Source organism: Schistocerca serialis, chromosome 4 (genome assembly GCF_023864345.2).
Source record: "Schistocerca serialis cubense isolate TAMUIC-IGC-003099 chromosome 4, iqSchSeri2.2, whole genome shotgun sequence".
Classification (NCBI taxonomy): domain Eukaryota; kingdom Metazoa; phylum Arthropoda; class Insecta; order Orthoptera; family Acrididae; genus Schistocerca; species Schistocerca serialis.
In genome coordinates, this window is record NC_064641.1 from 317332149 (window position 1) to 317356335 (window position 24187).

Genomic DNA, 24187 nt, shown 5'->3' on the forward strand with positions numbered 1-24187 from the left:
CACTTACAATTGCTACAAGTCCTGACACCCGATGACAAAGTCAAATGCTTTGAATTTTCGGCGCGGTTGCAACAGCTCATGGAAGAGGATGCGTTCAGTGCGAAACTTGTTTTCAGTGATGAAGCAACATTTTTTAATGGTGAAGTGAATAGACACAATGTGCGAATCTGGGCGGTAGAGAATCCTCACGCATTCGTGCAGCAAATTCGCAATTCACCAAAAGTTAAGGTGTTTTGTGCAATCTCACGGTTTAAAGTTTACGGCCCCTTTTTCTTCTGCGAAAAAAACGTTACAGGACACGTGTATCTGGACATGCTGGAAAATTGGCTCATGCCACAACTGGAGATCGACAGCGCCGACTTCATCTTTCAACAGGATGGTGCTCCACCGCACTTCCATCATGATGTTCGGCATTTCTTAAACAGGAGATTGGAAAACCGATGGATCGGTCGTGGTGGAGATCATGATCAGCAATTCATGTCATGGCCTCCACGCTCTCCGACTTAACCCCATGCGATTTCTTTCTGTGGGGTTATGTGAAAGATTCAGTGTTTAAACGTCCTCTACCAAGAAATGTGCCAGAACTGCGGGCTCGCATCAACGATGCTTTCGAACTCATTGATGGGGACATGCTGCGCCGAGTGTGGGAGGAACTTGATTATCGGCTTGATGTCTGCCGAATCACTAAAGGGGCACATATCGAACATTTGTGAATGCCTAAAAAAACTTTTTGAGTTTTTGTATGTGTGTGCAAAGCATTGTGAAAATATCTCAAATAATAAAGTTTTTGTAGAGCTGTGAAATCGCTTCAATCATTTGTAATAACCCTGTACATGGTTCAAAGTTTTACTGACCTTCAAAGTAGTCAGCAGCATTGTGTATAACCCATTGCCAGTGATGTGGAAGTCGTAGGATACTCTTAGCAGTGCCAGTTGTGTTGACAGTTTGAGTGGCGCAGTCTATTGCCTAATGAATTTGTAGCAGTTCTGAAGCGAATGCCGTGAAGTGTTTCCTTCAGTTTAGAAATGGAGTTGAACTTATGAGGGCTTAAGTCAGGGGAATGCAGTAGGTGGTATAGCACTTAGCAGCCCCATCAGTCAAACAAATCATTAACAGCTTGCACTGTATGTGCTTGAGCATTGTCCTGCAAAATGATGGTCAGGTCCTGCAGGAAGTGTCATCACTTCTGTCTCTAAGCTGGTCGTAGGTTGTGTTCCAAAAATGGACAGCATAGAGACAGAAGAGATGACACTTTCTGCAGGACCTGACCATCATTTTGCAGGACAATGCTGAAGCACGTACAGTGCAAGTTCTTACTGATTTGTTTGACTGATGGGGCTGCTAAGTGCTATACCACCTACTGCACTCCCCTGGCTTAAGCCCTCGTAAGTTCAACACAGTTTCTAAGCTGAAGGAAACACTTCACGGCATTCACTTTAGAATGGCTACAAATTCATCTGGCAATAGACCACGTCACTTGAACTGTCAACACAACTGGCACTGCTAAGAGTATCCTGCGACTTCCACATCACTGGCAATGGGTTATAAACAATGCTGGTGGCTACTTTGAAGGTCAGTAAAACTCTGAACAAAGTATTTATTCTGTACAAGCTGTAAATAAATAGTTCCCACTATTAAAGTTCCATCCCTCATATTATGTTTGGGCAGACGAACAGTAAATTAAGTCAGATCTAGACACTGTCAAGACACGAAGGTGGAAAAAATGCTCCATCTGCTATGCCACAGCACTTGTTTTTTTGGACATGGCCTTCATGGTGCCTTGGTAGACAAGGAGCAAAAAGAGGCATGCAAGAATATCAACAAAAAATAAATAAAAAATTAAAAACAACAATGACCAATAATCACAACTGCCTCTCAATCGTTGGTTAATGTCAAAGTAAGGTGAATGGATGTTGAAACCGTCTGAGCTCTGTTGACCCAGAATTACCACTGAAGTTGTACAAAGAGAAAAAGTGAACATGAAATACAGAAGAATTAACGTCATTTTGTAAATTGTTGGAGTAGATCTGACATCTTGTACAGCCCTGATCTGACATCTTGTACAGCCCTCGACCTTCTGCAGAAGGAGATGAAGTCACACAGCCAGAAGTAGTAGCATTGCATAGCAGGTCCACAGCTCATCAAGTTCGAAGCATCAGGGTGACAGATGGATCGAGAAGTGAGGACTTAGTTACAATCTGTACCCAGAGACCTTTATATTTCAGTCCCATTCTTAACTCAATGGCCAAAAAGGAATGCTAATGGGAGCATCCTGATACTGTCTCAATAATTACGTAAGTAAAGTTCAATATCAGTCCATATTATAAATTTAAGTCCTCCACCATGGTTTCAGCCTGTATCTTCAAGGTAATCTCAAAATTACAGTAGGGATTTTGACACATTTTCACTAGGAGGTATACTGAATCACAAGGAAGGCTCATGTATACATTTATTTCCACTCAGTAATGGTAAGTGAGTAATTCATATATTGTTATCTGCCCTATATTTAACTGTCACCTGGGAGTGACATTTCCCGGCAATGATACTAGCTACAAGCTGTTACACAGCAGGTAGTATCTGGTACAAAGCAGGTAGTATCTGGCACAAAAAGCAGTAGCATCTGGCATGAAAAGTAGTAAAGTAATCAGCTGGTGCAGACCCAGAGAGCAGTGAAGCTTGACCAGAATCTACATCAGGCATGTTGGTCTTGCAGGCAAGTGCGTGCCTGGAAACCAAAAGGGATTGAATTCCAGGCAGACCAAGGTATTTCACTTGGCCTTTTAACCAAGCATTCACCTCTCAATGGTGTTGAATTTTGCCAGAAATGATGCATAGTCTGAGTTCGGAATTAAACTGTTGGTCCCCTTTCTCCTGTTGGATAACTGGGATAGGTTAGAGATACACAGGTAGCCGATATGGCATCCAACTGAAAGATTTACACATGGACAATGAACTACATAAAATTATTATTACCAGAAGCTATATATAACTTTCTTTTTCAACACATATTATGAGAATGTATATTACGGCTAATCCTGGGAAGTACTGTAGGGATTTTGAAAAATTATGAAAAAGATAGTTACTATTAACCATAATCATGACACTAGCAAACAGGCACAACAACAAGAATGTTACACACTAAGGTTCTTGTCAAAGCCTTCTTCACAGGAAAACTAAAGAAAAGAGAATAACATTCACAGAAGCAAGCACACATCAAGTACACATGACCGCTAGCTCTACCCACTCTGACCAGAATGTACCTGAAATGCGTCCATAGGGAGCAATAATTCTGGGCAAACTGGGGAACGGGGAGGAACAGCAGGTTATGGGTGGGGGGAGAAGGGCCAGTTCTGTCTGGCAGAGCATGTGGGGTGGAAGGACAACACTGCCATGCACAGCATCAAGAGGCTGTGGGGGGAGGGAGAGGAGTTAAAAATGGAGTAGAAAGGAGAGGAGCACAGAAGGGCATGGGACTAGTGAGTGCATTGGCTTAGAGCACCACACAATAAGGTTCAGGGGATGTGAACTAGACACAATTGATAAGACAGAGGGGGCAAAAACTATTGGGCGGGGACAGTCAATTACTGCAGTTTGAGGCCAGAATGATTTCAAGAGGGGAGAATTTGTTGTAGGGATACTCCCATTTATGCAGTTCAGAAAAGCTGGTGATTGAGAGGAGGACCCAGATTACGTGACTGCACAGATTGTCAGTGCAGCTTCTGATGTCCCAAATTCTTCCTACAGATACTTAAATTATTCATGCTGATCCCATTGCCTCCCTAACCCTCATGTATTTTTGTGTGTTGTTTTCCACATCTACCTGTGCAAAACAAACGTGTGAACCTCAAGTAAATCAATGCCCCCCCCCCCCTCTTCCTTTATCTCAATAGGCAAATATTGCCTGGCATGTATTTTTATGTATTTGTGTGGCTTTTTGTTCTTTTTACACGTTTGGTGAATTTTTGCACGTTTATACATGAAGTAAGACCTTGCTTTTATGTTCCCGGAATTAATCCTTCCCCACTGTTTATGACATTTCTTATTGTGTCCACTATGTTAATCTGCACCCAATTTTTCGTCAACATACTTTTCCCATAATTTACACATTACAAAAAATGTTCATGGAGAAAAAATGATGCTGGACATCCAGTAGTGTTTACAAATATTATGTGGTTAAGTGTCTTGACACCAAGGTATTCTACTCAGCAGACTTGAACCGATAAAAGTGTAACAGTTGGAACAATTCATGCCGTATCTTCCGCCGCTGCCAAGCTTTACTTGCCATGATGGCTGATGACATGGGCGTACCCAGCGAGGGTCAAGGAGAGCGGGGGAGGGGGGGGGGGGGTGCAGCATTTCTTATTAAATAAAACAGTAAACTAGTGCACAGTACAATCACAAATGTCTTCACATACAGGCACTATCCCCCAGACCTAATCCACAAGAACATTTCCTGGGCCACATGAGTGAGCCACATCCTACGCCAAGGACTTGATGATCTATCACCATGCACTGAAATGAGTGACATCCCACCCAAGATTCTTCTCACCTCTCCTAAAGTGACGTTTCGCTACTTACCCAATCTCCACAATATCCTGGTCCATCCCTATGCCACTCCCACTCTCAATCCCAACCCCAACCCCTTGTCACAGGGACTGTATCACTGTGGAAGACCCATTTGCAAGACGTGCTCAATCCATCCACCCAGCACCTCCTATTCCAGTTCTCTCACATGCTTATCCTCCACAACAAAGGCTGGGCCACCTGTGAAAGCAGCCATATATCTTATCATTTACCAGCTCTGCTGCAATCACTACTCAGCTTTTCATGTTGGCACGACTATCAACCAGGTGTTCTCCGGGATGAATGGCCATAGTCAAACTGTGGTCAAGAGCGAAGTGCACCACCCTGCGGCACAACATGCAGATGAACGTAACATGCTTGATTTCAATGGCTGTTTCACAGCCTTGGCTATCTGGATCCTCAAATCCATCACCAGCTTTTCTGAATTGTGCAGATGAAAGTTATCCCTACAACACATTCTCCATTCCTGAAATCAACCTGGCCTCAACCTACGGTAACCTACTGCCCCACACCCTCCACCCAATAGTTTCTGGCCCCTCTATCCTATCACCTCCATCCAATTCACATCCCCTACCTTCACTGCACACTGCTCTCTGCCAATGCACTCACTTGTCTCTTGCACTTCTCTGCTCCTCTCCTTCCCACTCCCCTTTTTCACTCACCCTCCCATCTCCAAAGCCTCCAGACACTGCATCTGGCAGCCTTGTCCTGCCACCTCTAGTCCGTGCACACTCCATCAGGAAGTGGTGATTCCTCTTCTCCCACCTGTCACCTGGTATCCCTCCCCCCTTCCCCACCTCATCACGGATTGCTGCTCCCATTCGACACATTTCATTCTGGTAGGAGCAGGCAGAGAGAGTGATCGTGTGTGCGTGTGTGTGTGTGTGTGTGTGTTTCTTTTTCTGAAGAACATTTTGGCCAAAAACTTAGCGTATAACAGTCTTTTTGTTGTGCCTGTCTGCAACTCGGCATGTCATCTTCATGATGAGTAGCAAGCAATCTATCCTTTATCATAATTAACAATACTCCACCCTAAATGATTTGATATGGTTTTCCATAATACATCGACTGATTAATGTGGAAGGCTTGTGTATATAATTTATTACCGCTATCTCTGGTCTTAGTACCACCTCTTGCAATGAGGGCGGGCTGCACCTGCAATACAATTTTTGGAACGATTTATATTCATGGAACTGACAATGTGCCTGAAATGGTTCAAAACTAGAAATGGAACATTTAATTAAGTTGCTGGTTGCAACTACTTGTAACTATGACTGACTGCAACAGTGATATTATCACATTGTAACACAGATTTATTTCCTTTGCATTTTACCGAGTGAGGTGATGCAGTGGTTAAATTTAGGTTTTCCACGATTTCCCTAAATCATTTCAAACAAATACTGGGATGGTTTCTTTGAAAGGGCATGGCTGATCTCCTTCCCCATCCTCATCACAATCTGAGCTCTTGCTCCATCTCTAATGACCTCGGTGTCGATGGGATGTTGAACCCAATATTCCTTCCTTTGCATTTAGTCATTTGGGGAATATCCCCTTCATTATGCCTATTCAAAATGACAATTTTTATTGTAGCACCCCTCCCTCACACACACACACACACACACACACACACACACACACACACTACTTCAGAAGACCATATAACAATCATTACGAACTTCTGAAAAATACAAAATTAAAGAGTCTATAAAATCTTTTCATCAACAACATTTGAGCAAGAAAATATGTAGCTCTGCGGCATGGATGCCCCACTGAAATTCTATGCTAAATTTATTACCTCTTTTGCAGATAAAGGAAGACTGAAGTTTTTTTCCAAAATTCCTTCTTGGATAACATCAATTGATGGTGTACCACTATAGTCCACCCACAAAGCTTTTATTTTCTCAGTCAGTGGTTCAGTATTTTTTGAATAACCTTGCAACCATGCCCAGTTATCTTTATCAGATGATTCCATTGATGAATTTCTCATGGTAATCAATGTTTTATGAACAATGACCAAAAACTTCAAAGTGTTCTGAAAAACAAAACAAAAAGAGTGTCTAATACAAGCAAATATTTTAAGATGTAATAACTGCATTAAAACATAGCAATGATAAACAGAAAGTGAGATATGTGGTATGTGTGAGAATAATGATCAACAACAAAATATGACATTTATGCCTTTATAACAAAATATATTAAATTTATATTGGACATTAACAAATATATCTTTTCTATAAATGTTTTTCTTACTGTTGCAAGTCTGCTATCTATATCCTTTCTATTTTGGCCATCAGTTATTTTGCTGCTCAAATAGCAAAACCTTCCCACTACTTTTAGTGTCACATTTCCTTTACCAACCCCCTCAGCGCAGCCCAATTAAATTCAATTATATCCCATTAGCCTTATTCTTTTACAAATTTCCCCTTGGTCTCCTTAACGGCTTGCTCAATGCACAGATTGAATCACATATGCTATCACCTTGTCTCACTCCTCTCTCACTTACTGCCTTCCTTTCATGTCCTCTGACTGCAATCTGGTTTCTGTCTGTATTGTATTCCTACTATCTTCAAAATTTCAAAGAGAGTATTCCAATTTGTCAAAAGCTTTCTGTAAATCTATTAACCAGTAAATGTCAGTCTGCCTTTTCTCAACATGTTTTCCAAGATAAGATGTAGAGCCAGTGTTGCCTTGTGTGTTCCTGCACATCCAAACTGATCTCCCCAGAGGTTGTCTTCTATCAATTTTTCCATTCTTCTGCAAATAATTCTTGCCAATATTTTACAACCATGACTTACTATACTGATAGTTTGGCAGTATTCAACTGCAGTCTTTTGAACTGGAGTTATTGCATTCTTCATTCAGTAAGGGGATATTTCGCTGTCTCATGCACTGTATCTTGCACATTAGGCAGAACAGTTTTGTCATAGTTGGCTCTTCCAAGAATTTCAGTAATTCTGAAGGAATGTCATCTACTGCAGGAGCTTAGGTCTGACTTAACAGATTGACCTTAAATTGGATTTGTCTTGTTTTTCCTTATAAGCCATACACCATTATTGGACAAGAGTTCCCAATTTTTGAAACTGATGTTTGGGCTTTTTCATATGGCCCCTGGAAAGTTTATATAAGAATTATGGAAGCATGTTATACTTCTTGCTTGATTAAACCTCTTCAAATTTTAGCATTTGTATAAGGCAACATCTCAGTTGCATTTGCCTTAACTGTAAAATTGCTAGTACTTATATCTGGTCATTCAAAATACCATACCTAACACTGTTAGTTTCCTGTTCATAAGACTAGATGACATGAAAAGGATACACAAGAAAAGTGGATAAATGAGGTGATTGTGAACTGTTGTAAATTTGTGATCTGACAAATGAATAATGGAAACCATTTCAGGATGATGATAAAAATTTCCTTGTTTTTGCTACAGGAAGCTTTTGAAATATAAACATATGCTAAGTCTTCAGCTTGGTCACCTTCCAGAATATTGTATTTTCCTCCTACAAACCCTTTTTTTCCTTGGGAAAAACACAAATCTTTGAATAATGTATCTAGTGACTTTGTTTCCCGACTTATTAGTTTTGTCCATGGTACAGAACCTGAAAAACTAAACTGACAAAACTCTCAACAAGTATCATCACTTTGGCATTCTATTACCTTCTCTCCAACATATAATTAATATCTGTGACTTTCCTGAAGTCAATTTGTCCTTTTTATTGCCTGCACTCCAACTCACCAAACAATTCCTCACTTTCTTGTCTGTGTGCTGTTAATGTTGTGTTGTTGTTGTTGTCATAGTCTTCAGTTCAAAGTTGGTTTGATGCAGCTCTCCATGCTGTTCTATCCGGTGAAAGCCTGTTCATCTCCAAATAACTACTGCAACCTACACCCTTCTGAATTTTCTTACTGTATTCCTCTCTTGGTCTCCTTCTAAATTGGTGATCCCATTATGTCTCAGAATATGTCCTACTAACCAATCCCTTCTGTTAATCAAGTTAGGTCACACAAATTTATTTTATTTTCAATTTTATTCAGTGCCTCTTCATTAGTTGCACAATTAATCCATCTAATCTTCAGCATTCTTCTGTAGCAGCACACTTTGAAAGCTTTTATTCTTTTGTCTGAACTTCTTATCGTCCACATTTGAAGGCTACTCTGAAGACAAATAGAAAAGGCTTCCTAACGCTTAAATCTATATCTATTTCTCTTCTTCAGAAACACTTCTCTTCTCATAGCCAGTCTACATTTTATACCCTCTTTACTTTGGACATAATCAGTTATTTTACTGTCAAAATAGCAAAACTCTTCTTCTACTTTTAGTGACTCATTTCCTAATCTAATTCCCTCTGCATCACCTAATTTAATTTGACTATATTCCATTAGTCTTGGTCCGGTTTTTTTCATCTTATATCCTCCTTTCAATATTCTGTCCATTCGTTCAACTTCTCTTCCAAGTCCTTTGCTATCTATAATGGAATTACAATGTCTTTGGCAAACCTGAAAGTTTTTATTTCTTCTCTCTGAACTTTAATTCCTAATCCAAATGTTTCTTTGGTTTCCTTTACTCCTTGTTCAGTGTACACATTAAGTAACATCGAGGATAGGCTGTAAACCTGTCTCACTCCCTTCTCAACCACTGCTTCCCTTTTGGGCTCTTCAACTCTTATATTGCCACCTGGTTTTTGTGCCATTTGTAAATAGTGTGTCACTCACTGTGTTTTACCTTTGCTAGCTACAGAATTCCAAAGAGTGTATTCCAGTCAATGTTATCAATAGCTTTCTGCAAGTTTACAAATGCTGTAGACATAGGTTTTCCTTTCCTTAATCTATCTTCTAAGAGAAGTTGTAGAATTAGTACTGCCTTGCATGTTTCTAACTTTCTCCTGAATCCAAACTGATCTTCTATGAGGCTGGCTTATACCAGATTTCCCATTCTTCTGTAAAGAATTCGTGTTACTATTTTGCAACTATAACTTTTTAAACTCACGTCATGTAGAGTAAAGTGTGCTTCTCTAAGCTGAATTAATTTCTGTGATGTTTGAAAAGTTTCACTATCTGTGCCACATACAGTACCACACTCATCTATAAACTGCATTTAGGCTCTGACGGTATATTTTAGAGCATAGCCTTGTACAGAAATGAAACACAGACAGCAAGTAATTCAGACAAGAAGGGAGTAGACGCTTATGAAATGTGGTGCTACAGAAGACTGCTGAAGATTAGGTGGGTAGATCAGGTAGATAGGTATACCAGGGTGTATACGCGGGCAAGGAAAAAAGTTCCCAGAGTTTCCAGTTAAAAATAGTTTTTCCCAGATGAAAATACACTTTTTCCATGTTAAGTGACAGTATTCTTTCCCTAGGAACTGAAAAACTTATCAACCTTTTAAATGGTTAAGGTTTTATACACCGATGTGGAGCTTTCCAGCACTTTACACAAAAAAACACGTGTTTGAAAGATCTTTGACGTGAACAACATGTATGCTGCATATTTTCGTGTTACAAAAGTATACATTCGAATTCCACCAAAAACAGCGTGTTAGTTTCCGACGTGTTGAAATTCAGATTGCGATGCCCTCTTGTAGCCAATCATAGCTCATATCATGTGATCTCGCCAGTCAATGACAGCACACATTCAGAGCATAGGGCACATGATGTAGACAGCCAATAGCAGCATCACTGTTAAGCAGCGCGAACACACAAATTGGAAAGTTAATAATTTAAATTAATACACACGGTGTAGCTACAAGAAAAGCTAGACTTCCTCATATAAAATTGGTCTCAAAGATTAATAAGCTACAAGAAAAGCTAAGCCTTCAATTGTAATATTGATCTTTTCCTGCGTGTGTTACACTCACAGATATATCACACAAATGCCCAATAAAATTTTAATAACGACATACATGTCTGGTTTTATGGGCTTGAAATTCTTGTAAGTGGCTGGTCCTCAAAGTGTTAAGTTTTAAATGTCAGTTAAACACTCTGTGATTTAAGAAATTCATCACACATTCTCACAGGTAACATAATTCATCTTGTGCAAAAGGAAATTTACTTTGAAAGTAACGCTTTTCAAACCACCATTCACAATATTTTCCTGCTATCTGTTAGAAATAGGTTTGTTTCAGCATTTGCCAGAGAGCGCCAGAAAACACGCATTACTGCGCGCGTGCAGCTATCATGGTGGAGGAAGCCCCTATGTTCATGTGTATAAAGCATTAAGAGATCTTACATTACGTCATAAAAAAATAAAAAAAAAATAATAATAATAATAATAATAATAATAATAATAAAAATAATAAAAAAAAAAACAGGACATCAGAGGATACTCCAAGAGCATTGGAATTTCATAAACCACACTAAAATAAATGATTCAGCTTAAAGTGCACATTAATATGTCCAGATTCTTGATGAAGTAGGCCCTAACCTGATATTAAACTTTTCAATGTGGTTTTCGGGATGTAAATTTTCTTGGAACACTCTGACCGTATTATCTCATGATTGGTTCTTTATTATGGCATAATGCTATATGTGTCAGAAGATGAACACACGCACTTGTAATTCAGCAAACAGTTGAAACCAGCCAATTGTGTGGAATGAAACCCTTTGTTTCAACTAAATTGACTGCCTGGAAGGAAAAGATTAATAAAAGGGAATTTTCTTTAGCAAGCTGACAAAAATAACTTCATTGTCCTGCAAGGTGATTAACACTTGACTGCCAAAAATGTGGAAATAAGAAAACTGTAACTAATAACATACACTCCTGGAAATTGAAATAAGAACACCGTGAATTCATTGTCCCAGGAAGGGGAAACTTAATTGATACATTCCTGGGGTCAGATACATCACATGATCACACTGACAGAACCACAGGCACATAGACACAGGCAACAGAGCATGCACAATGTCGGCACTAGTACAGTGTATATCCACCTTTCGCAGCAATGCAGGCTGCTATTCTCCCATGGAGACGATCGTAGAGATGCTGGATGTAGTCCTGTGGAACGGCTTGCCATGCCATTTCCACCTGGCGGCTCAGTTGGACCAGCGTTCGTGCTGGACGTGCAGACCGCGTGAGACGACGATTCATCCAGTCCCAAACATGCTCAATGGGGGACAGATCCGGAGATCTTGCTGGCCAGGGTAGTTGACTTACACCTTCTAGAGCACATTGGGTGGCACGGGATACATGCGGACGTGCATTGTCCTGTTGGAACAGCAAGTTCCCTTGCCGGTCTAGGAATGGTAGAACGATGGGTTCGATGACGGTTTGGATGTAACGTGCACTATTCAGTGTCCCCTCGACGATCACCAGTGGTGTACGGCCAGTGTAGGAGATCGCTCCCCACACCATGATGCCGGGTGTTGGCCCTGTGTGCCTCGGTCGTATGCAGTCCTGATTGTGGCACTCACCTGCACGGCGCCAAACACGCATACGACCATCATTGGCACCAAGGCAGAAGCGACTCTCATCGCTGAAGACGACACGTCTCCATTCGTCCCTCCATTCACGCCTGTCGCGACACCACTGGAGGCGGGCTGCACGATGTTGGGGCGTGAGCGGAAGACGGCCTAACGGTGTGTGGGACCGTAGCCCAGCTTCATGGAGACGGTTGCGAATGGTCCTCGCCGATACCCCAGGAGCAACAGTGTCCCTAATTTGCTGGGATGTGGCGGTGCGGTCCCCTACGGCACTGCGTAGGATCCTATGGTCTTGGCGTGCATCCGTGCGTCGCTGCGGTCCGGTCCCAGGTCGACGGGCACGTGCACCTTCCGCCGACCACTGGCGACAACATCGATGTACTGTGGAGACCTCACGCCCCACGTGTTGAGCAATTCGGCGGTACGTCCACCCCGCCTCCCGCATGCCCACTATATGCCCTCGTTCAAAGTCCATCAACTGCACATACGGTTCATGTCCACGCTGTCGCGGCATGCTACCAGTGTTAAAGACTGCGATGGAGCTCCGTATGCCACGGCAAACTGGCTGACACTGACAGCGGTGGTGCATAAATGCTGCGCAGCTAGCGCCATTCGACGGCCAACACCGCGGTTCCTGGTGTGTCCGCTGTGCCATGCGTGTGATCATTGCTTGTACAGCCCTCTCGCAGTGTCCGGAGCAAGTATGGTGGGTCTGACACACCGGTGTCAATGTGTTCTTTTTTTCATTTCCAGGAGTGTATTTTAGCCTTCTGTAATCATGTGAATGTATTTTAATTCCCTTGATGGCTCCCAGGCACAGAAATCTGTTTTGTGTCCATTTGACGTGAGAGTTGTAAATGAAGAGGAAACAGCAAAATCACTTCATGTAAACACTGGTCAAGTGGGGACTACTTCCTCCCCTCCACAATTCAAACTGATCTGCGCATGCATGAATATAGCAGTTTGGGCGTGCAAGAAAAATTGTTCTTGGTAGCATATGACTGCTTGTTACTACTGCCGATATAGCCAACAGCCACACGTTAAGAAGCCAGAAGTGGGAGAAGGTACTGCTCATATGTGACTCAATTGCGCATCAGCCCGCTGGCAACTGCTCAAACAAACCTAATGTTAACAACTGTGAGGTCACGCACATCATTGGTTGTTGTGAAGTTTTGCATAGTCTTTGTTCTAAAGCCTTCGACATATTTTGTTGTTTGCAGACGCTTGTGTGTATGCTGTGTTTTGTTTTGCAATTGGAGCATTTCCTTTGCAAGTTAGATTTTATTTCTTTTTTTCCCTCCCATTTATGTTTTTTTGCTGCGCACAGTATTATTCTGAAGTAGCAGGATATAGCAATATTCTTTGTTAGAGAATCAATTCTTATCAGTCACAATTACTAAAATTTAACTGAAAACAAAAACAATGAAAAATTCCCAGAATTCTGAAAAATTCCCAGGTTATTCCCACTTTCTCCCGGATGAAAAAATTCCTGGGCTTTTCCCGTATTTTCCAGGGCATATACACCATGTATACTGAATAATTAAGGAGGACATACTTGATGGAATTAGGGAACTTGACATAAAGAGGGGATCACTCGACAGGACACATCCTGAGGGATCATGTAACAGTCTATTTGGTAACGAGGGAAGTGTGGGGGATAAATATTCTAAGAAGGGGACCTAGGCATGGATACAGTAAGCAGTTTCTGATAGATGTTTAGTTTCAATAAAATAACTTTGTGATTGACAGATTGCAGTGGCAAGGAAGATGTTGCCGGTGAGCTGCATTCCATGCTTGACAAAGCTCTGCTTGCACTTGCAAAACAGGCAGCACTGTGATCACGTGGCACTCAAGAAAGAAGCTGACGGCTGTCCCTTACCACTTTCCTTGCTGAAACATCAATCAAAAAGCTATTTTAATCCAAGTATAGGCCACAGTTCTTACTCTGAGATGGAGTGGCTTGCACAGGACAGGATTGGAGAGCTGCACCAAATCAGTTTTGAGGCCAAAGATCACAATGACAGTTAACTGATAAAGATGACAAGATATGCAGAGATTTTGAAGAACTAATGTTATTTATTTGCACAAGACATTACATTCACCATAGCTGTTTAAAGCGGTGCCCCAAGGTTCTGCAAAGGAATATATATGGGCTCTACGTCCAAACACTGATGGATCACTCAGTACCTACCAGTTGCAATGCCTCCTCTACCAGTATCGTCATTCAGATGTGGTATGGATGATATTGCTGCTAGCATCACAATCTCAAGACTGCTTTCAATTTTCTAAACTTGGAACTGTTACTTCCTACTCAAATAGATCCCCAATCGCCACCATGAGGCTGAGTGCATCCCAATGCAGCCTTCCCACCAAGGAAAACAACTGAACTGAACCTGGGTCCTCATCCACATGCCAGTCAGGCATGCTGACTTCTCAGCTGCAGGGTGGACAACTATGTACATAATAAATGTATTTATTATGTCACACAAACACCACCTCATAGATTCTCTTATGCCATTGGCACAGTTATCTCACTACATATATAACCACAACTACTGACTCGGTCCTTACTGGATCAGAATCCCTTATTTCACACTGATATCTCTGCCAAAGAACTACAACACCAGTGAAAAAAGTAATATCTTTACACCCATTTAACTCAGAAATCATTTGAAACAGAACATAAATGCATTTGAACATTTCTGCAACAACTCTCAGTAAAAATCTGCAAGAGCTGAAATTTCTCAGATTTTGCCATCATGAACATTTTGGTCATGGGTTGCTTGACGATTTTTGCAGTTTCTTCAGTAAACAGTAAACCTTCCAATGATGTTCAGTGTATCTCTCTTAGTATGTGACATTGGAGCTGGATGGGCAACTGTATGATCTGCGATGAAATGTCCTGCTTCATTCTATCAAACCTACTTATCTATTTCATAATGATCGACCCCTACTTTGGAGCTCATATTATGTTTACATCAAGTGATGAACATTGATGTGTTGTACCTTGCCAGAACTGTGGAAATGTCTACTTTTATATGTGATTATAAATATTGCATTTTAGTTGAAGAGAGGGTGATGTACATGGTAATATTTAAGAGAAAACATGCTTCTTAGAGCATTTTTTTTGTTAGTGTCAATATTGGCGAGTCACAAAAGCCTGACTATAATTACAACAACAATTTTCTTTGCACAAAGATACAACCATTTTCTACTTACAGGTGCGTTTTTGTTGCTTTCTGATTAAGCATTCTCTCTTAACAACAGTGAGTGCAGATTGCCACAATTCTTCTAATGGCGATATATACAAACAAAACGAAAAGTGTAAATGCAAGCTCTGTCATTACCTTTCAAACTGTGATCTTTTTATGCACAAAAATCTACAGAAATCACATCATATATTGAGTTTATTTACTTTTGTATTTCTTTGAGTCATGAGCTTGTGTTTGCTATGTTGCCAGACCTCCGAACTGTATTTCTATTTCATTGCTTGCTGCTGCAGTGTTTACATTGAGGCTTCCTCTTGGGTAGGAAACACTTTAGTTGTCATTCTTTGCTGTGTGCTCAAGTTGGACTTTGCTCATGATATATTTAATTGCTTTGTAGTTTGGTGAAATTGTATGTCCTTTACAAAGCTGTGAAAAGTCCATAATGATCAGTGTGCATACTTGCTGTGGGACCAAAAAAGAAAAGAGTGAAGGGTGTGAACAGTTCCATATCACAGCCAGTAAAGAGAGCTTTCAAATAACTTTGTATTAGTAACAGTACTGTCAAGTGCATTCGATGTGTGTGTGTGTGTGTGTGTGTGTGTGTGTGTGTGTGTTTGGAGCATTCACAAAAATTCCCAATAGATCTGCAGTTATTACAGATTAGGCTCTGTACCAATAAATCCATTATTACAAAATACATCTATGAAATGAAGGAAGGGTTCTGTTATTGAATGGGTGGAGAGCAATAAAAATGAGCTACTATCTAAAGCCATGTCCTGAGAGGAATTTACTAATGCCTACTGGAACACTTGCAACCATATTTAAAATCACACGAATACCTTCTGGGAAGTGTACTGCTCTCAGTGAACAAGGAATTTAAACCTCTGTGGTTGTCTATGGTCACTGCAGATTTGATGCTACTGATCTTACTTGGATATTTACCAAGAACAAGGTAACAAAGGCCAGCAAGAATATTAATATAAATTATACTTTCCAGTAGTGTCGCTCCATTCCAGTAAGTGTTCCCCAAAGCGCCTGGAGGAATTCAGTGAGTAATGAGCACAAACTTCAAAACATGTGTTCACACAAGGCCCACAATCTTGACATAGTAATAGAATGGTTGCTGATCCAAGTAGATGACTGCAATAGCAAGAGCGAGACCTTAATCAGCAGCAAAACGATTAAGATAGGTTTTATTTCCCTCATCATTTATTTCACAAAATTTATTCGAGCTAATCAATTTTTCATTTACTGTTAAAAATGTACAATGTATTTCACTGTTCATTTATTGAGTGCTGATTGTATATCAAGTGTTCACTTGCAATTTCTCATTTTATTTTCCTCTACTCGCAACAGCAATAGAACACATGACAACAGAGGCAGCACTCCGAAACCACCCAACACAGATTGCTGCTACTAACGCAACTGCTTTATAAATTCTTAACTGACTAGAGTGGAAAGTATTCATCCGTAATGACATATGATGCAACCTAAAAAGTTCAACCACTTGTGCTCTCTCCACCACAATAGCTACAATGATAAGCTCAATCGCAGTGTCTTGCATTTGACTTCACAGTGGTGAAACAAAGATTTGCGTGCAAATAGGGGGAAAAAAAGACTTTCTATCTTTATAAACTGTGCAAAGGAAATTTCTCGCATAATTATGGTCTGTCTTCTATGACTCCTCGGAGTTGACACTCAACAAAAAATGCTCAAAAAGGCGCTCTCTCTCTCTCTTCAATATTAATATATATTGCATCCCATTTTCAAGTAAAATGTAATTTTCATGTTCTAAATTAAAGAATATATTTCCACAATTTCGGCAAGGAACAACACATCAATGTTTGTCAAATTAGGTAACTACAACATGAGTTAAAAGTCTGAAATCAATAATTATGAAACACACAATAATACTTCCTGGCAGATTAAAACTGTGTGCTGGACAGAGACTAACTTTGAACCTTTGCCTTACTCTATCGACTGAGCTACCCAACCATGACTCATGACCCGTCCTCACAGCTTTAATTACGTTAATACCTCATCTCCTAAATTTCATTCTGGAAACATCCTCCAGGCTGTGGCAAAGCCATGTCTCCGCAATATTCTTTCTTCCAGGAGAGCTAGTTCTGCAAGGTTCGCATAAGAGCATCTGTGAAATTTGGAAGGTAGGAGATGAAGTACTCGTGGAATTAAAGCTGTAAGGACAGGTTGTGAGTCATGCTCGGGTAGCTCAGTCAGTAGAGCACATGCCCGCGAAAGGCAATATGTCCTGAGTTCGAGTCTTGGTCCAGCACACAGTTTTCATCTGCCAGGATGTTTCAAATCAGTGCACACTCTGCTGCACAGTGACAATTTCATTCTGAAAACAGATAATAGTTAGCATTCCAGGCAGATGAGCAACAGCCTAATCATGAAATGGTTGAAGGAAAATTTTGTAGGTTCTCTCACTCTTTGTTGGTCACATTACATTTCTTTAGCATTCGTACAAGAATTCTAGTATGACAACTGCTTTGCTGTTATTCCACTTTAGGTCATAACAGAAACAGTCTCCTTTTGTTGTACTATCAACATTTTCAAGTACGAACTTACCACCTATCATTTAATTAAACAATAATGAGTCTTTCTCTCTATTTAATCCCAATTAATTACATTTGTTTATGATTAAGGTCAACTGCCAGTTTCTGCACCTTGCATGTCTACGTGCATTTTTCTGCAATTTGCTCTAATTTTCCTTTGACTTTCATTTGTACTAAGGAACTGTCCAGGAACAGTCTCCACCACTATCCTCCATTTCATTTATGCATACCATGAACAATAATGACCTTTTAAGAACTCGGGTGCTATGCCCTAAGAACACAATTTAAGTTTTTTCTCCACTGTGAACAATATGCAAGTTATTAAGTTCTAAACCACAACCTTGACCAGCAGTCTGTAGCCTCATACATTGTAGACCAGGCAACAATGCAGACAACTGCAAAAATTGCAGAACAAAATGAACACTACAGCAACAAGGGCATTACTATCTACTGCCTTGTGGATGAATAGAGCACAGGTTCACAATTTATATGTTACTGAAATCTAGGCTGATTCCTACCAAAGAGACTCATAGCCCTCCAGAAACACAGTACTATATAAGCATAAAACATGTTTCATAACTTTAAAACAGATCAGAGGCAGTGATAGAGGTATACTGTTATGTGCGCCTGTGTAACAACCCATCTTATGTATGGGAATGACCAAATCCTCTTTCTAATCACTTGCAAATGTTTAATTTCTCATATGATCTACAATGAACTGCTGTAAGGATAGCAAGTTTGGCTGCATAATATACATATCCAGTAGTGTAGATACCCCAACAGGTCCAGATGCCTTTCCTCTTTTGAACTATTCTATCTGATCTTGAATATTTCTCCTCAGTTATTCAGCCAGCTAGCATCATCCAGAAGGTGTATTATTTTGGCAAGCTGACTTATTGCCATTTCAGATGTTCCTGATTTCTGGTGCACACCATCTTTATATCCTTTCTCCCCCCCCCCCCCCCCCCCCCTTCTGCAACCTCCAGTCGGCTGCCTCTGGACATGGACCTGGTGCGGCAGTGAGAGAAGTGTGACACTGGAGGTTGATCCACGGTCCTTGATAGTGCCGTGGTCAGTGTCACAGGAAGGGGTCTGTCGGTGAGGTAACAATGCATCCTCATCTTCTTTGGTTGTTATAACAGGAGCGGATTTCCATATGGTTTGTATTTGTGCTTTGATCAAAGCACAAGGCTCGAACTCAGGCCTTGCTTAATTGAAAGCTGTTGTCTTTATGTATTAGTCCGCTGTGTATTTCGATATTTACAGCCTCGTTTAGAATATAGTCCTAAAATTTTCTGGCTTGTTGCAACAACTTGGAGCCATCAAATATATGGCATGTCCGTAGGAGATTCAGTGTTCCACCACAGTGGATTTTGTTGGTTGTTCATTGTCTGTGTAGCGTTTATGCTCAGTGCATCTCTCCTGTACTATTTGGTTGCTCTGGCCTAGACAAATTTTCCCATGCTGGCAGGAGATGTGGTAGACTGCCAGTTTCCAGAGTTCTAGGTCATCCTTAACTGATCCCAGTATGACTTCAGTCTCAGTTATTGGTCACAAGTAACTGTTTGTGTGGAACACGGCCTGTAAGTGCTGCAGTTTGTTTGTTAGACTATAATGGTCTGTGATCTCACACACTCCGTGAACTTGTGTACTTAGGACACCTTCTCGTTGTGAAGGGACATAACAGTTGGAGGCATGCAAGTACAAATCTGTATTTGCTGGTTGATGGTAAATGCTTGTCATAGTGTGCTGTTTTGTCTTTGCTTGATGAGTACATCGAGAAAAAGAAGCTGATTGTTTTCTTCTATCTTCATCCTGAATTTGAGGTTCTGATAAAAACACAAATGAGGTTTTGTAGACTGCCGACTCCAGGGCTGCTTTTTTACTAATTTCTGTTGAATAGAAAGTTGGAAGACATCAGCACAAATTCAAACAGTTTCATTAGCATTGGGTCAAATTTTGCTCCTATGAAGCTTAGGGAGTCTCTTAGTGGCACTTCATAAAGAGCTGGAAGTTTTGCAGCTGCTGGAAGAAATGAGCAAAATTCTGTTTGATTTTCTATGCTGCAATTCCTTATCAAAACCTGTAATTTTGGAGTTTGTGTTATAATTAATAGACAGAACTGTGGAATGATCTACCTAGGCAAAACGATTTTAGAAGACAAATTAAGGGTTTTTGGCCATTTTATACCGTTCTACTAGAATAATCACTGAGCTATTTATAGACTTTTAACGTAAGACCAATGTTTTCTAGGATTTTTGTGAGATTGTTAGACGGAATTTTACTTCCAGATACAATGAATCCTTTTTGGAGTGCTTTTCCTTGCACTCATTTTGACAGTTTGGCATTGAATTCATTTAAGTCTGTAATAATGATCTCTTAACTTTTAAAGCAACTTTCAAACAGGTCTTTCCCATCTCTCACAAACTTGTCTAGCACATACATGTCAACAGCATATTGTTCAATAATCTCAAATTTTTTACTTTGATAATCCACATTTTTATCTACAGTGATAAATGTTTGATGTTGACTGCTCAGGTAAAGTGCAATTTGTTTCTCATCACATCTGCTAAAACAATATTTTCTTACCTTTCCTAACATTTATTCTTAACACTCATAGTCATTCACATTATGACAACTGTATTTTCACCAGTTCCCTCCTTTGGGAGAACTGAATTCAAAAGAAGAGTCAATTTCACAGCTGTTGATCCAAAATGTTACCATCCAAACTGCTCAAGGTAATATTTGGATAAGATATTTACTAGAGTATTACATGAATCCTTGCCCATGGCACTCTTTCGACTCGTGTGGGTCTCCCCTGTAACCACTGCATGATCAAGAAAATTACGCACAACATTCTTCGTGTTTCTCATGTATTCTGTCAATACAGATTTCAAGGTACCTGCATAGTCCTGGTACAGGTAAAGTAAAAGCTGCAGCTGATCCAACTGTCCCAATCAAAGAACTGAACCAGTACTTCACAATACTTACAACCAGTGGCGCCGACTTAGGGGGGTGGGGGGCAAGGTACTTTGTGCTTCCCCAATAGTTAAAAGTAGGGGCCTCGCCCCGCCCCCCAATATTCAAATATGCATTTCACACCGCTCTCTCCCCCTTCCTCATCCTTTACTGGGAAATTTGTTAAAACTTGCACATGCATTTTTGCATAATAGTATGTAATGATTATGTAGGAAAAAAAAATACTGATTTTACGAGCTTTTGCGTATTCCTTTCTGTTACTCCTCCAACCTCTGCATATGACGAACTGTTATGACAGGGTTTGTCCCCTGCATCTGTACTATTCGCACTTTTTTACTGTATGGAGGTATGCGGGGAACGAAAGCTGACCATGAGCTTGCAGTGCTGTAGCTGCTAGGACGAGCTCCACTTCCTCCCACAGCAGCCTACTGGCAGTTTCTAAAAGAAACTAATGAGCAATAGTGACACCGATTTTTATGGCGATCGCTAGAAGGACTTGGTAACGTTAAAGACTCTTCATTTTTGTAAATTCTATTGACAATCACTAGGTACAACACCACACAAGCCAGCACCGGCTCCATGGATTTTACCACCCTGGACGAACATGTCAAGCGCAACCCCTCCCCCCCCCCCCCCTTTTCGACATAGTGAACTTTTCCCACAATATATTTCATACATGACGGCTTATTTTCACATATCACACTCATTTGTCTCTTTGTTGTGAATAAGTCTTTAAGATCAAAGTAGCAGTCAGTGATATGTTTACAGTGAAATACATTTTAAGCCATTTTTGTTGGAGGAAACATTTCTTTCGTAAATCGGAGCACACTGTTTCTGTACCATAGATAATTTTCAATAAGACCCTTGACTTTATGAATAATTTGTATTTCCAATTTATTCTCACATTCCTTCATTTACGCAAGATGGATTTGCCGCCCCAAAAATCTGCCGCCCTAGGCGATGGCACGGTTCCCCTCCCCCCCCCCCCCCCTCCCTCCCTCCATAGAGCCGGCCCTGACAATAATCAACACTATTCTTACATGGCTACTTCTTGTTAGGCGCACAGTACTGTTAAGCAGGCTGCAGCTAATGTTGGCAGCGAACATAAATACTCCGGAGCTGGGCATTGCCAGTGGTCAGTTAGTCTTACTTTTAAAATGGACAAGTTTATAATTAGGAAGAAATGTGACAATGTGGCAAGTGTTAGTGATGGTGAATCTAGACCCAGTGTTAGTGGTGCTGCGTGTTCTCACAAAGACTCAGATAGTGATGGAACTGTGGCAGTGACAAAAAACACTGTTCCTGGAAAAAAAAAAAAAAAACACTGTTATCAGCCCTCTTGGAAACAGCAATTTGCATGGATCAATTACAATAAGGTAAAAGATGTTATTTTTTGCAAAATTTGCAGACAGGTGTTTGAAGAAAATCGTTTTCAGTTTTCTCACAAAATGGAAAAACCTTTCATGGAAACCGGTTTTTCGAACTGGAAGAAAGGGGTAGAAAAGTTAAAACCACATGAAGCATAGGGCTGCCACAGAGAAGCTAAACTGAAATTCGAATCCTTAAAATTGAATGTCAATGTATTTAGCCAGATTTCCAAAGAAAAACTGACACAAATAAAAGAAAACCGAGCTTGTATACCAAAAATCATATCTTCCCTCTGTTATTTAGCAGTGTAGGGGCTTGCAATACATGGGCATACTGATGAAACAAGTAACTTTGACAATTTATTATGCCTTCGATGTGAAGATAACCAGCTAATTTTAATATGGCTACAGAGCGAAACTTACAAATGGACATTCCATGATGTGCAAAACGAAATTTTCGCTATTTTAAGTCATACACTTCTTAGAAAATTATTGGAGGATATCAAGAGTGCAGAGTATTTTGCAATAATAGCAGACGTAACAAAAGACATAGCCGCCAAAGAGCAATTTAGTGTCTGTATAAGGTTTGTTGATGCTTCGCTAGAGATAGAAGAATATTTTTCAGGGCTATATTCAATACAAATTACCACAGCTAAGGCTCTGTTTGATATTATTATCGACATTTGAAGACGATTTGATTTGCCTACATCTAACTGTAGTGGCTAATGCTTTGACGGTTCAGCTAACATGGCCGGATTACATAATGGTGTCCAGGCAAAGTTTATGGAAATGGAGAAGAGAGCTGTGTTTGTGCACTGCCTTGCACACTGTTTAAAATTAACACTACAAGACACTGTGAAAGCAGTTCCAGAATGTCGAAATGAATTGAATGTTATGAAGGACTTAATACATTTTGAGAGAGATTCACCTAAAAGATTAGATCTTTTTGCTCACCTGAATGCAGATGCCTCTACAAATTTGTAACCACTCTGTCCTACAAGGTGGGCCATAAGATACTTGGCAATGTCTTCAGTTTTGTCCAACTATACAGAACTTCAGGAATTTTTTCTAAATGTTTCAAGAAATGACAATTCAGACACTGGGGCCAAAGCAAATGGCTTTTTGATTAATATGCAGACATATGATTTCTTTTTCATGCTATCACTTTTGGTAAAACTGTTTGGTCACATTGATACCGTAAACATAGCACTACAGAGGAAATCCCTACACTTAGAGGAGGCCAATAAGATGATTTCCACTCTTGTAACTTCCATTAAATTTATGAGAAACAATTTTGAATCATTTTGGGATGAAGTAACTTCAAAATGTCAAGATATGGATGTTGATTCCCCAAAATTACCCCGTAGAAGAAAAGTCCCTAAGAAATACGATGACTCTATCAATTCATCTGTAGAAACATTCACTGAAGTATGTGACAAATATAGAAGATTGTATTATGAAACAATGGATACATCCATCAGCTTCTTGGAATCACGGTTCAAAACTCAATCATTCATGTATGTAAATCAAACTGAACAATTTCTTCTTGGTGATAACAAACATTCATTTGATATTTTATCTTTCTACAAATCAGATACAGACAAAGAATGCTTGCTTCTCCACTGAAGCAGGTTTCATGAAATTATCCAAAGTAGTGATTCTGCAAGTATTAGTTCGTTGGATGACATAGTGAAATACTTAAAACAGGAAAACCACCTGTTTGACCTACTGCCTGAGCTAGTGAAATTCATGTGTGTAGTGCTGACAATTCCAGTAACGTCCTGCACCGCTGAGCGATCGTTTTCTTGTCTGCGGAGGGTGAAAACATATCTTTGTTCTATAGTGAGGCAGGATCGTGTTAATGCCATTGCCCTTCTCAACGCCCATAGAGATGAATCGATGAAACTCGCCTTGATACCACATGTGACGAGTTCATATGCAGGAATGATCTGAGGAGGAGTACATTTGCCATCAAAAATTAAGGTATGTTTCTTCAACTTTATTTATATATTTGTTTTGTACCACTACTGACCTATACTCCGACTGAAATGACA

The 24187-nt window shown here is 40.2% G+C and overlaps 1 protein-coding gene across 1 annotated transcript in view; it reads right to left on the minus strand.

The window, feature by feature from the left end:
• LOC126474025 (gem-associated protein 5) overlaps window positions 1-24187 on the minus strand; it is a 343111-nt gene that overhangs the window by 15740 nt on the left and 303184 nt on the right. The window contains exon 20 of the mRNA XM_050101432.1: window positions 6380-6616. Coding sequence (XP_049957389.1) covers window positions 6380-6616 — 237 coding nt within the window. The remainder of the gene's footprint in view (window positions 1-6379; window positions 6617-24187) is intronic.